This window comes from Phasianus colchicus, chromosome 1 (genome assembly GCF_987193195.1).
Source record: "Phasianus colchicus chromosome 1, bPhaCol1.hap1.1, whole genome shotgun sequence".
Lineage (NCBI taxonomy): Eukaryota > Metazoa > Chordata > Aves > Galliformes > Phasianidae > Phasianus > Phasianus colchicus.
The window spans coordinates 131,776,846-131,790,759 of record NC_143436.1 but is presented as its reverse complement, the minus strand read 5'-3'; the positions used below and the strand labels follow the sequence as shown (position 1 = coordinate 131,790,759).

At 37.4% G+C, this 13,914-nt stretch overlaps 1 protein-coding gene across 4 annotated transcripts in view; it reads right to left on the bottom strand.

The window, feature by feature from the left end:
* HERC2 (HECT and RLD domain containing E3 ubiquitin protein ligase 2) overlaps window positions 1–13,914 on the bottom strand; it is a 105,989-nt gene that overhangs the window by 74,209 nt on the left and 17,866 nt on the right. For 3 of the 4 annotated variants that reach the window (XM_031596186.2, XM_031596188.2, XM_090126730.1), the window contains exons 5-9: window positions 5,430–5,649; window positions 2,725–2,825; window positions 1,767–1,923; window positions 869–979; window positions 391–562 (exon numbers count right to left, since the gene is read on the bottom strand). In XM_031596186.2, coding sequence (XP_031452046.2) covers window positions 391–562; window positions 869–979; window positions 1,767–1,923; window positions 2,725–2,825; window positions 5,430–5,649 — 761 coding nt within the window. The remainder of the gene's footprint in view (window positions 1–390; window positions 563–868; window positions 980–1,766; window positions 1,924–2,724; window positions 2,826–5,429; window positions 5,650–13,914) is intronic. The other variant, XM_031596187.2, reaches the window with a different exon arrangement.

Below are 13,914 nucleotides of genomic sequence, written 5' to 3'. Positions count from 1 at the left end.
GGAAGTTGATAAAATGCAGTAAATAGTTTTATTACACTCACAATCTCAGTAATATCTGCTGAAAGTTGTAGTTGAATTAACTATATAAAAACAATCCAAATATGCAGAAAAGATAACAGGCCACGTCTGTAATTACTTATTACAAAAGCATTAGCTCTGGAACACAATGTTTACCTATAATTGTACTATGGAGTTCCTTCACTGATCTCCAAAAACACAGATGTACAAAGAAAACAAAACACAAGTGAATGCATGCATACATATGCACATACGTCACCTGGAAAATACTATTGTTAAAGTAAGCCCAAATTTTGTTTGGATAGTTTTGTTTGTAGTTAATTTAGCCAGCCAATAAAATTTGTCCCTTATGGATAAACCAAGGATAAGTACCTGAATCTCTTCCTCAGAATTGGGCATGTCTTTATTACACACTATACTCTGAAATCTTTGTAACAAAGGTAGAAGAGGTGCACTTGTTCCCTGGGCAGATCGCTCATTATCAGTTTCCCTTGTTCCATTATCCCAAAGCTGAAGCAACAACATAACTGCAGACAACATTTGGCTGAAAGAAAAGTAAGTTTACATCTTTCATTAGTAAACATTTCTCAGGAAACCATTTTAGGTTAAGATAAATTACTTTCTACATTTTTAATTTAATAATATCAGAAGCCACATCTTTCCATTTGAAAGAGAGATCAAAATATCAAAAATGCATTTTGCAATCTAGCTAACTTTACTGCAATGCAGAAAATGTTTGTGTGCTTTGAGTCACAGTTACATAAAACCAAAGAAAACTGAAGACAGGCATTGCTCAAGGCATTCCATTAACAATGATGGCTAAAAAAATCAGAGTGCTCATGCTACTCACCTTAGCGTGCCCCTCTGCACCGCCAGTTCTAGCAATATAGCAAGTGCCAAGTGCTGGTCTTGCAATGGAATGTTCCCTGGTCCTTTGGTACTGGGAGCTCCATGCACATCTCTGTTTAAAAATCAAATGATATACATTAGCTAAGAAAGAACTAGAAACAATAGATATTTCTTAAACAAAACCATACATCAAAAACCACTAAACTTACAGAATAATTTAATGTTCTTAATTAAAATGTAAGTGTTAGCTTTTCTTCTTAAGAAAACTTTTTGGAGTGACAATTTAAATTGCCCCAGGCTTCACCATCTATTCTTCAGCTCTCTTAAATATACTAAGAACATGAAAAACACATTTTTTACAGGTGAAACACAAATATTCCTTATGATATTTACTATAGAGATGTATTTGCAGTATTCAAAAGAAAATTTCTTGTAAGAATTGTAAAAGAGCACATTTAAGAGTCATCTTATAATAGGTAAAAGCAGGGGAGTGCTCCAAGTCTAAAGGGAATATCTTTATTTCCCTCTCTATGCATACAAGTCTGTATTATATTACTATGCTGCACAATTAAGTGTACACAAATACTGTATTACCAAAAGCTTTCTTTTTATGGATACAACTTACATTAATGATAATGTAGGGAGGGTTTATACAGAGTGATTCAGAATACTCAAGTTTAGAGTTTTCTTAAGAAGTTAAAAGAATTAAATCATGTTTAAAAAGCATCATTTCAACAATTCATGTACCATTTACTTGCTCAGTGTAAAATTAGAAAACTTATCTTTTTATTTTTTCATAAAATATTCTGCTTACACCATCATTTGGTAGGAGATGCAAGTTGGCCATTAAAATTGCCATTAAACAGACACTTCAGCAATACTCAAAAAAATAAACTTACCCAGTCACAACAGACCTTAGGAATTTAGTAGCTCTTTCCACCACTTCCAACCACACGGAAGATACTGTCCCTTCATCAAAAAGGGATGCCTCTGGAAGAGCTCGTAGTGCATCAAGTGATTCCTGTAACAGTTCACTGCACAGGTCTGCATCTTCACCTAAGGATCACAGGAATACCAGCTACAACTTCACAGAAGGTACAGAAATTTTTAATACAGAATTTTGCAGGGGGGGTTTTCTTGGTCTCAAGTTACAAGTTACTTAATAATATGTATATACCAGCTCTCAATTTTCACACAAACATTTTGTCTGCAAGACTTCTGAAGAACAACCTGCTTCACAAAAAATGCATTCAGAAAGGTGACAAGTCTTAAAACAGGCTGTCCCACTGTGCATCTGCTGAGGTACGCAGAAAAAGAATTAGCCTAGACAAAAGATCCAAACTGTTGCAATCTGAAGAAACAGCACAGACTGAGACAAATAGGTAAGTCAATATGACAGTTCTCAAACTTTTGAGTGCGAGCCTTTGAAAAATGACAGCTGTTGGCAAGTACACAAACTAAGTACAGTTTTCACACTGCTGCTCCAAAATTCTTTTCTAAACTACTACTATCCTGCAGCTACATTGCGACCTATCTTGTCTGAAGAATAAATATAAATTTTCTGAAACCTGGTATTAGTAACGTATTCTTTTCATGAAAACTGAATTTGTATTGCTAAGTCTAAAAGTAACCCAGCACAATACAGCAGCCATATTGGCTTGGATGGCAACCCACTCAGGCATCTCTGATCAACAGTACCGCTGGTTTTATAATACTTTATAAATATAAAATACAATTATGGAAATCTTAAATAAGTGTTTGCACAGAGCTATACATTTAATTCAGACACATGATTCAATGAATCACCTGTTTTCTAATCAAAAATACGTACAGTGTGCTGCAACAGGGTAGACCTACCTGACCTCCAAGCTCTACGGAGGAACGCAAATGCAAATGAAAGTGCTGCTCGGGATCCAACTCGTGCAAGCCCTTCGACACCTTTACCTACAGGTCGTGGGCTAAGGGAAAAAAAAATACATATGCATTGTGTCTATACAGCTTTATGTATTTAACAACTACACAAATTAGTAATAATTATAAAATTGTCAAGTACATACATTGTGTAATTTAACTATACACATGCATATATAATTATACAATTTTTATAAATAATTGTAACTGCCTCAAAATGTCAACAACAAAAATTTAACCTCATCTGTTCCAAAACCCAACTAATTTAATCCTTGACAATAAACAACCAGATTGCCATCATTCCGTAAGAGAAGTTTCTGAAGAACTTACTTAGTTTACTAAACTTACGATAGTTTACTAAAAATACACAGATGTAAAATACTTCACATACTTATTATTTATCCAGGCTGTTTATACTGCTAGTGTATTTGAACTGTATAAACTAGATTCACAGACTTTTTTTTGTGAACATTCAATTACAGATAATTTCACCACTATTGTCATTGTCTGTCTTTCCACTCAAGTGTCCTACGTCTCACTTATCTCACATATCTCACTTTGCAGCCTCTGTATTGGTTTGTGTACAGAAGAGAGATAACTTGAATTTTATTAATACCCCACAAAGTTAAAAACATTTCTATCAACTTTACTTTTTAATCAAATTATCGCATTAATCAAGTAAGCTTTTAATTCTCTACTGTTCTCTCCTAGGAAGACAATCGTTTTATTTTTATCTCACATGATAATGAAAGTGAACTGCTCAGAACTTCTTTCAAGAGAGAGAAATTTTAAACTGGCATTTTTAGCAGTCTGGTAACTTAAATACAGCAGTGTTCTTTTGAATCAGAACTCAAAAAACATTCTTCAGAGAATAGACTGTTCAGTGAAAGACATCACTGTCAGAACAATCCCATAATAACTAGTCTACAATCCTACTTACTGTCTCCTTCAATTTTAGAAGCTAGAGATAAGCTAACAAAAATTCCCTTAGCTGAATTGATTGTTCAGTCAGACAGCAATCTAATTCAACAACTGACAAGCCTCTTTAATGCCTCACTGACAGAATTTTTCTATTTTTAGGTCAAAAAACTATCTTGACATGGAAGGCAACCAGACAATTTATTATTCGGCTGGTTCTCTGGAAACGTTTTCATGTAAAATGTCTGATTATAATAGTTCTTCTTCAAACTAAGAAAAACTATGTTCAATTTTAATGTATTTGCATTTTTAAATTTGATATGCACATAATTGAACAAAAATTAATAAAAAATAAATAATGTAATTGGAGCAACGTAATGCCCACCAGCATCATTCATGACATGGCCTCTCCATACATTCTATCTGAGTAGAACAAAAGGAATACATCAATGAAAGTATGATTATAGCTTAAAGAGTAACAACTACAGTATGAATTGACACTGCACAACACCCTGGTCACCAAATTGAAGAAAAAATAGATTAGATAGATGGACCATTCACTGAATAAGGAATTGGCTGGATGGTCTCACTCAGAGCTGTTGTGGTCAACAGCTCAATGGCCAAGTGGAGACCAGTGATGAGGCATTCTTCAGGGATCAGTGCTGGGACTGGTGTTATTTAATACCTTTGTAGGTGACATGGACATTGGGATCAAGCGCACCCTCAGCAAGTTTACAGATGACAACAAGCTGAGTGGTGCAGCTGACATGCTAGAGGGAAGGGATGCAATCCAGAGGGACCTGGACAGGCTTGAGAGGTGGACCCATGCCAACCTCATGAAATTCAACATGACCAAGTGCAAATTCCCACACCTGGATTGGGGCAATCCCAAACACAAACACAGGTTGGGCAGAGAATGGCTTGAGAGCAGCCCTAAGGAGAAGGATTTGGGGGTGTCAGCTGAGGAAAGACTCAGCATGAGCCAACAGTGTACGCTTGCAGCCCAGAATTCCAACAGTATCCTGGGCTGCATCAAGAGAAGCGTGGCCAGCAGGTCAAGAGAGGTGATTCCCTTTACTCTGCTCTCATGAGACCCCACCTGGACCATCGTGTCCAATTCTGGGGTCCCTAACACAAGAAGGACGTGGAGCTGTTGGAGTAGGTCCAGAAGGGCCACAAAGATGATTAGAGTGCTGGAGCACATCCCCTTAGGAGAGGCTGAGAGAGCTGGGAGCCTGTTAGCCTGGAGGCTAAAGGCTCCAAGGGCACCTTACAGTGACTTTCCAGTACCTAAAGGCAGCCTTCCGGAAAACTGGGGAGGGCTTTCTTTATAAAGGCATATAGACACAGGATGAGAGGAAATGGCTTTAAACTGGAAGACGGGAGACTCAGACTAGATATTAGGAAGAAATTGTTTACTGTGAAGGTGATGAGACTAGAACAGGTTGCCCAGAGAGGCTGTGAATGTCCCCTTCCTGAAAGCATTCAAGGCCAGGCTGGATGGGGCTTAGCAGCCTGGTCTAGTGAGAAGTGTCCCTGCCTATAGCAGGGGAGTTGGAACTAGGTGATCTTAAATGTCCCTTCCAATCCAAAACATTCTATGATTCTATGAATTATAATAAAAGCCATCAACATCATAAGTAAACATCTGCCAAAGAGGAAAACTCTATGGTAGAAAGCACCAGGTATCTTAAGAAATATAAACTTGTCCATGCATGAGAACAACTCATTACCTTTTCTTGTCCACAGTAGGCAGAGGGATACTATTGCTTTTCCACTTAACTTTGACGTTCTCCTGAAGAACTGTTCTGTTCAATGCAATGAAATATCGTTCCAGGATAACAAGCCTCTGCTTTAGCCGCATAGCTGAAAGAGCTGTTGTGGCAGTTTGTGTGGCCAGAGTCTGTTGTTCCTTCACTAGTACATGTAGGCATTCTTTCAATTCATTCACATCTAGAAATCAGAGAAAGATAAGCATTCATCTTTGTTACATACATTGTCAACAAATGTGAAGACAAATTAAAAACCATTAGTTGACCAGAAGTCTGAATTGCAAAACCCAGTGAAATTCACTGCTTCTATATGTAATGTGCAAATGCTAATTAACAGTATGTACTACTTAATTACAAGTCATATTTAACAGATGCTTAGACAAAAGTAATGTTATCATCAAAACTGGTATTGTGTGAATACATCTGAACCTTTATATTTCATGTCTGAAACTAAAATATCATAGAAAATATTTATGCAAGTGTTCCAAACAAACAAGTTATATGGCAAACTCTTATCAGCAGCAGGCCTCAGTGCTAGACTTCTAAGCAACAACACGGAGGGCATACTTTCATTTTCCAATGATATCAGTCATCTTAAGTTTCTCAGAAGTCATAGAATAACTCTCAGAAGCTGTAGGGTCACTGCCAAGAAGTGGTTAGATTATGAAACAAATTATGCAAGAAATTTAAAAGACACGGGTATCATCAGCAAATTGAAGATGTGGCCTATGCACCAACAGCAGATAACTAATTCTTTGCTAACCAAAAAAAGCATTCAACACTCTACAGTCCTAATAATGTAATGACAGATGATAACAACAACAGCTCCAAAACACTGGAAAATCAGAATTTGGGAACAGTGCTTTGTTGTTGTTACATCATTGACTTGTTTAGTTTAGTTTTGTTTGGGTTTTTTTTTTGGTTGGTTGGTTTCTTTTATATTCTATGGAGATTATTTCCTAGGATGAAGATCAACTAAGTTTCTTCTTAAGAGTGGTTTTTCCTTTCCCTCTATTGGTCTGATCACAGGGCCACCCCCCCCCCCAAAAAAAAAAAACAAAAAGCATGTCTACATATATGTAACAGTGTTTATGAATAGATGGCAACAGCCTCAAAGGAAAAAAAAAAAAAAGAAAACACATTTTGGAGTAGCAATCTCTAAGCTACAGAAATACACTAGTAGCAGTCTTTGGAGCTCAAAACTATCTAATGAGACATGAGGCTTTTTTTTCATACGTAACTCTACAAAATACATCAAATTTTTGTCCCCTCTCTGCAATGCGCCTCTGTATACACAGGAGAGAGTTCAAGTGACCTCTTCTACCACCATATTACATTGCACAGTTGCATACAGCTTGTTGTCAGCCATCACCCCAGCCTGCTTTCAACACTGCTACTCACATTTCAGTATTTCGTGTGTTAGATTCCTTTCCCTGAGGCAATCTGCATTTTTCTATCTATGAGGAACAACTTATTTTGTTCAGTAAGAACAGATGAAAAAGTGTTCCTTCTAATCTGGACTTCAAAATCTAGACAAGAGCAACAGCAGCTATCACACACATCCATACTTTGATTCACAGAAGAATATGACAAAAAAGCAAACTGTCCTTAAAATTTATCCTATAAAATTTCCTGGTATGGTTGACAGTTAAGAAATTGCACACAACTACTTCAGATCCCTACGTAAAGTAAGACAAAGCAATGCCTGCTTAAAGCACATTTTGTTTGTTTGGTTTAAGCTTATTGGTAACCTTTAATGGATTAATATGTTAGTTTGCAGCCTGAAGCTCCAGCATACTTTGAGGTCAATAACCACAATTTTGAAGGACAAGTCTCAGTTGCGAAGTATTAACACTACTCAGAAGCAATATTAAAATTGCTACGTGCTCTGAGGTTAATGCTGTTACCTAAAGCATGACTTAGCGTTTGTCTTGTAATAGAACACGGTCAGTGCTGACATACCAGCATCATGATCTCTCCAAATAAGCCAACAGAAAAGACAAACACTGCTTTTCTTCCCTTCCTAAATGCACCCCAGCGATCTCTTAATACCACTGGGACACAACGGTGAAATAGGAAACAACCAATGTTTTATTTTACAGCTAGACTTTTTTTTAATATTATTCTTTTTGGCAAGCTATTTCATGCTGCACGTTCATTCCCAATGTTACATTCTCAAATATCCTCAGGAATATTAAAGAAACAGTCAGCAGCACTTCCATTACTGCTTATGTCTGGGAAAGACAATGTCTACGCTTAGTGATATAGAAATCAAGTAGATCCCCAATTCAGCAGTCTACAAACAGAGCTATAGTATTCGTAATTCCCTCCTAGCAGAAAAATTATTTAAAGGTGGACAGTCCCTAAAATTGTTCCCAGGAGTTAAGAATGACATGTTCTCCTGTGACAAAGCCCTTCCTTTCAGAATAATGTGTTTTCTAAACATACATCATGGGGATAGCTGGAAAGAAACAGAACTCTCAAACTACTTACATTCTGATTACAACTCCTTATTTCCCTGAAATACAACAACTGCTCAATTCTAGAATTGGTTCCAATCAACCATATTACTTCTGTTTCCAAGATCCTAGCTTCTCTGTTGCAACTGATGATACAAACTACAATACAAACTCTGAATGCATAAAAAACAGAAACCTACAAAAGTCATAGCATGCAAGTCAAGCAGAACAAGTTTTCAATCAAACTGTTGCATACACACAATACTATGTCTGTGTACCTACAAATATGCATGTGTATATATATATATATACACACACACACACGTACGTATACACACACAAGGCCTTTGATACGGTCCTACATAAAGTTCTTATCTCTAAATTGTTAAGATATGGATTTGAAGGGTAGATTATTCAGTGAATAAGGAACTGCTTGGATGGTCGCAGTAAGAGGATTGTGGTCAACAGATCTGTGTCCATGTGATGGTTGGTGACAAGTGGTGTCCTCCGGGGGTTTATCTAGGGACCAGTGTTCTTCAGCATCTTCATCAACAACATACACAGTGGGATCAAGTGTACTCTAGGCAAATCTACGAACAGTACCAAGCTGTGTGGTGCAGTTGACACAACAGAAGGCAGGGATGCCGTCCAAAGGGACCTGGATAAGCTTGAAAATGGGCTCACATGAATCTCATGAGATTCAACAAGGCCAAGTGCAAGCTGTTGTACTTGGATCAGCACAATCCCAGACATGTGTACAGACTGGGAGAAGAACACGCTGAGAGCAGACCTGCAAAGAAGGACTTGGGAATCCTTGTGGATGAAAAGCTGGACATGAGCCAGCAGTGAGCCTTGCAGCCCAGAAGGCCAACTGTATCCAGCTCTGCATCAACAAGAGGGGTAGCCATCAGGGAGAGGGAAGGGATTGCCCCTCTACTCTACCCTTGTGAGTCTCCATGTGGAGTACTGCATCCAGGCCTGAAGCTCCCAGCACAAGAAGGACATGGAGCTGTCATAGAGGGTCCAGGTCCATGAAGATGATCAGAGGGGTGAAACACCTCTCCTGTGAAGAAAGACTGAGGGAGTTGGGCTTGTTCATCTTGGAAAAGGGACTAGGAACTAGGGAGACTTCATTGTGGCCTTCTAATATTTCAAGGAAGCTTACAAACAGGAGAGAGACCAATTTTTTACATAGTCTGATAGTGAAAGGACAAGGAGGAATGTCTCTAAACTAAAAGAGGGGAGATTTAGGTTAGATGTTAGAAATAAATTCTCTCAGAGGGCAGCGAGTCCCTGGCACATACTGCCCAGAGAGGTTATGGATGGCCCATCCCTGGAGGCATTTAAGGTCAGGTTGGATGAGGTCCTGGGCAGCCTAAGCTAGTAGGTGGCAGCCCTGCCTGCAGCAGGGGGTTGGAACTGGATGAGCTTTAAGGTCCCTTCCAATCTAAGTCATTCTATGATTCTATGATATTCATTCCCAGCAGTTCAGCAATGCATACTGGTGATAACCTGTAAGATACTCAGCATCACATTCAGCAATCTGACAACTGATTTATTTGAGAAAAAAACATTGCTGTAACTTTTTAAAAACCTCAAAGGTTCAATTCTGTTTCAGTACAGAAGATCAACATAATACTTCAAGATAACTGGATCTAGATAGACTACAAAAGTTTCTAAAGAAAAATTTCACAGTATCATTTACTATCACTTCAGAAGCAAGTTATTTTGTTTTCCTGTCAACAAATGAAGTCGAATTAAGACAATACAAGAGTTAGTAAAAGGAACCAATCACAATTATTTCATCACTTTCTTTGCAGAAAAAGAATGGCTGGAAGGAATCTAATTTCGAAGCATTTAGCCTTCTAATCATTCAGTTACAACATACTATCTTCAAATACTTCAAGACTACGTGCAAAAATAATTTATTCACGTAGAAAATATGACTTGCCTCAGCAACATTCAAACCATTAAAAAACTGAGTAATTAGCTTCAGTGACTTTAGTTGAAAAAATCTTCTCCTTTACTCTTCTCATTTGAACCCCTAAAACTGTAGCCATTTCAGATTATGAAGTGTAAATAAAGTCTGGAACAGCTATTTCAGATAGAATGTTAGCTATAGTAGTCCTACATCTCAGTTATCTCAAAGCTGGACCAAGGACGCTCTTACTTTATTAGAGGTAAGTTCTTCAGTTTTGTTTTAAGTGAGCTGTATCTACACACTTCCTTCTCTTTAAATCTTCTCTTATTACATAGCAAATCTATATTTTTTTCCAAATAATTTTCTTTTCAGAAAGATTTAAATACATCAAAGAATGGATCAAGTGAAGTCGACCAAATCTGAACAACATATGTTACCAAGGAACTAAAAAGACTAATGAGATAATAGCCTGTTAATAGTAATGACTCAAATTTCACCTAAGAAGGTTACAGGAAACACTTTTAGTTAAAGAGTTCATGTCACTCCTTGATGCTAAATGCCCCTTGCCACATTCTGCTTTGTGAGTTATTTTACAAAGAGTGGAGACGTTATTTATCTAATCCATATGTACAATGTAAGAGCTGAAGTCATAATGTACAAGTTTAAATTCTCAAGTTAACATTAGCAAAATACTTGTTAAATGACAACTATAATCAGATACGTTTCTGGCTGCCATGGAGAGATATATAAGAGTTTTAGCATCTTCTGTTAAAATTCATCACACCCCTCCCTTCCCACAGCAGCTAACATAACTACATGTCATCACTTCTTAATTCATCCTGCCAGAAATTCCCTGCATTAGAAGGAAAAATACCAGCAGTGTTTAACCTAGATCATTTGACAGAATAGGGTTAAGCAGTGATGCACTATTTGGTTATGTCAGCAAACTTAAGGGGGCAAAGCAGGCAGCTAAAAACTGTAACTTCTTAAACCATCTCAGCCACAGACAGAACACTAACCTGACATGAGACTAAGACAGGTTGCCTACCAAGGCATGTCTGCTCCCTTTTTAGTATTTTAATAGGAATTAACATACTAAATGGCTTCTTAACATTTATGGCAGTAGCTTTTGCAGAGAACACTGCAGGCTTCTAACAGGTAAACTGATGATCAGCAAAAATGCCCCTATCAAACTGAAAAGTTTCAAGGACTTCACTGGGCCACAAGTCTAAGTAAAAGCAAATACAGATGATAGGATGTAGAGGGATTTCAGACCTAAAAATTCAAACAATTTGTGAAGAATACAATGCTATAATGAGCTCCCATTTCCTGACAGCTGCAGAACTAATGTGCTGTAAATTCCTAGAGCATATTAACAAGAGGTTCTGTCTAAATATCAGGAAGCACTCCCGTGCTACACAGGTGACGGACCAGTGCCACAGGCTGCCCAGAGGCTGTGGGGTTTCCTTGGGGATTGCCAGCAGCTGCCTGGATGTGGCCCTGAGCACCCTGCTCTGGGTGGCCCTGCTGGAGGTGGGGCCAGAGCAGGTGGGCCCAGACTTTCTTGCTAATCTAAGCCATCCTGAGAAAGAATACAGTTTCTAATGTGTGGTCAGCTTTTAGCTTCCTTCTTTCTGCACCCCTATGCAAAAGATGCCCATTGGCAGATGTCATCTTATTTGTACTCAGCAAAGACAACAGCAAATACCCGCAACCACAATCATAATGCTTCTCATTATGTGGATGAATGCTTGATTTTCAAAGTTTTATTGTGAGCAAAACTTCTTCAAATTGATGCTCAAATACTCAGGCACACAACAGAATGGCAAGAAGTGAGTCTCATCTACACCTTCACACACGTGTTTTATGCTTCTCAGGGAGTGTTTTCAGGGACATCCTCTAAAAAGCATAAACAGCAAGCAAAAGGATGCTTGGAGACAGACAGTAATTTTCAAGTTAGATGTAGGGGGGGACTTAAAATCTGTTTGAAGTGGTAACAAAAAAAAAAAAAAAGTGAAAGAAAAAATAGGGAGGTAACAGTTTTGAGAAGAAAATTACACAACACAGGAGCTAGGCCCTGATTCCTTTCACTGAACCATTGTTTCTATCAACATTCCTGAATCTGAACTTAAAAAGACCTGATCTAGAATTTATTAAAAACTACAGAAATTTCAATGCTGTGAATTCTTTTAATTTCTTTTGACCACAGTATAAACTTAGATTTATTTCCCTAGTTAATATCCCTTATAGGATGGAACTTCAGCATGTTTTCCCCTTTCTTACATAAGAAAGGCAGAAAGATCCCATTGCTGTTGGTAGTGACACATTTCTCAAGAGCAACTCATTGAAGTCACACAATTAATTTTTACTCCCCTCTACCTTAGGTAATGCCTCCAAAGCATTTCTCAGTGCAATTAGCTATGATAGTACTATCAAGGAAACAAGACATGGTATTATCTATAAACAAGCTCTCACTTGTACACAAGGAGACCTCCAGGAGTTCCATGTCATAAAAGTGATTTACTGCAAAACAGTTCAATTCACTGCTAAAATAAATCAGGCCTGACTATCTGAAAAACAACAATGATAGTAGTAAAACAAGGCTTTTAAGAAGAATCAGAAGTACTTGGGTAATGATGAACACATAGCCTTGAGGGAACAGGACAAAGGGAAGTTGTCTTAAAGGAGCACTCATGTCAAAATGAGGCCAGAACAGTTCAACACTGACATCAGGTAAGAGCTGAATATGAAATGGATGAACACTAAGAATCTAGAGAAGAAAAAAGCAAAGTCAAATAATGACTTACTCACATTTGTATTACTATCTTATACATTTGAATAGCATTTAACATAGTAAGATCACTGGGGGGGCTAAGGGGGAAAAGAAAGAAAAAAACAACTGTGACATCTTTGCCCTCGTTCTGGCAGTACAGTCATCTCAGCATAAATTACAACCGGGGAAAATATTTTCCTTCTCTGAACTCATGCCAAGACAAGGAAAGGAAGACAAAAAGCACTGCTTCTCAACATGTTTTTTGAGCAGCTTTTTTTGTGCTTTCTCAAAATCCCTCAGCCCTTAGGTAGGAAGGATGTCGCAAGGCCTAGCGACTTGGATCAGCCCACTGAAGTTCAATAACATGATCCTCCACACTTTATTGGCAAAATAAGACTGTATTCACCACTTCCAAAACATGGATATACACCATACATTATGAAAGCCATGACTGGACAATGTAAGACTGTAAATCATTAAATTCAACAGATATAGCTCAGTGTTAACGTGAAACACAGACTTTAAATGCCTCTTCAATTCTTTTTCTAAAAGAACTCCAAGCTCACATCTCTAAATTATACCTTACTTGTCAAGGAATATAAAATATATATATAAAAACAAAGAAAAAACCCACAGTAAATGTTTCATTCCAAATTGATCAATAGGAATACATTTAAGAAACAATTCTCCCTTCTGAAAAACTCCTTCACTCTTCTGACAGACAAATATTCAAGGGCTCATTTTATTTTTCAGAAAGATGACAGAAGAAGAGCTAAAAGAGTTGCATGTGTTTTATAAAAGAAGAAAAGTACCACCAAGATCGAAATAATCTTCTGTATTTTCTTTTCCAAAAACTAATTATCAAGCCACAGAAACCTGGATGATGCAAAAGGCAATTGTTATCTCTCCTTCTAAGAAATGCAAAACAAAAAGTTACCTACAATCAGGAGCAAAAGCTCCATCAAAATACTCTATTAATAAAACACAAGTGTGTTTATAGTATTTTTTTAAGGATCTGCCTGTCACAGACATTAACTTTGATCAAAGTGATACAAATTTTAAGCACAAGAGATAACAGATACCAAGGAATACAAATCTAGTATATGAAGCTAATCTATTATTTCTATAAGCTCCGTACAAACATATAACCCTTTTTCTATTTTTTTTTTTTAATATTTTATAAGAAATAATTGGAGGGTGAGCTTAAAGTACCATCTCAATCAACTTGGTATGTTGGGAGAAATTTAGTAAGATACTTTGTATTTAGATAACTATTTTTACATTTGTTTTATT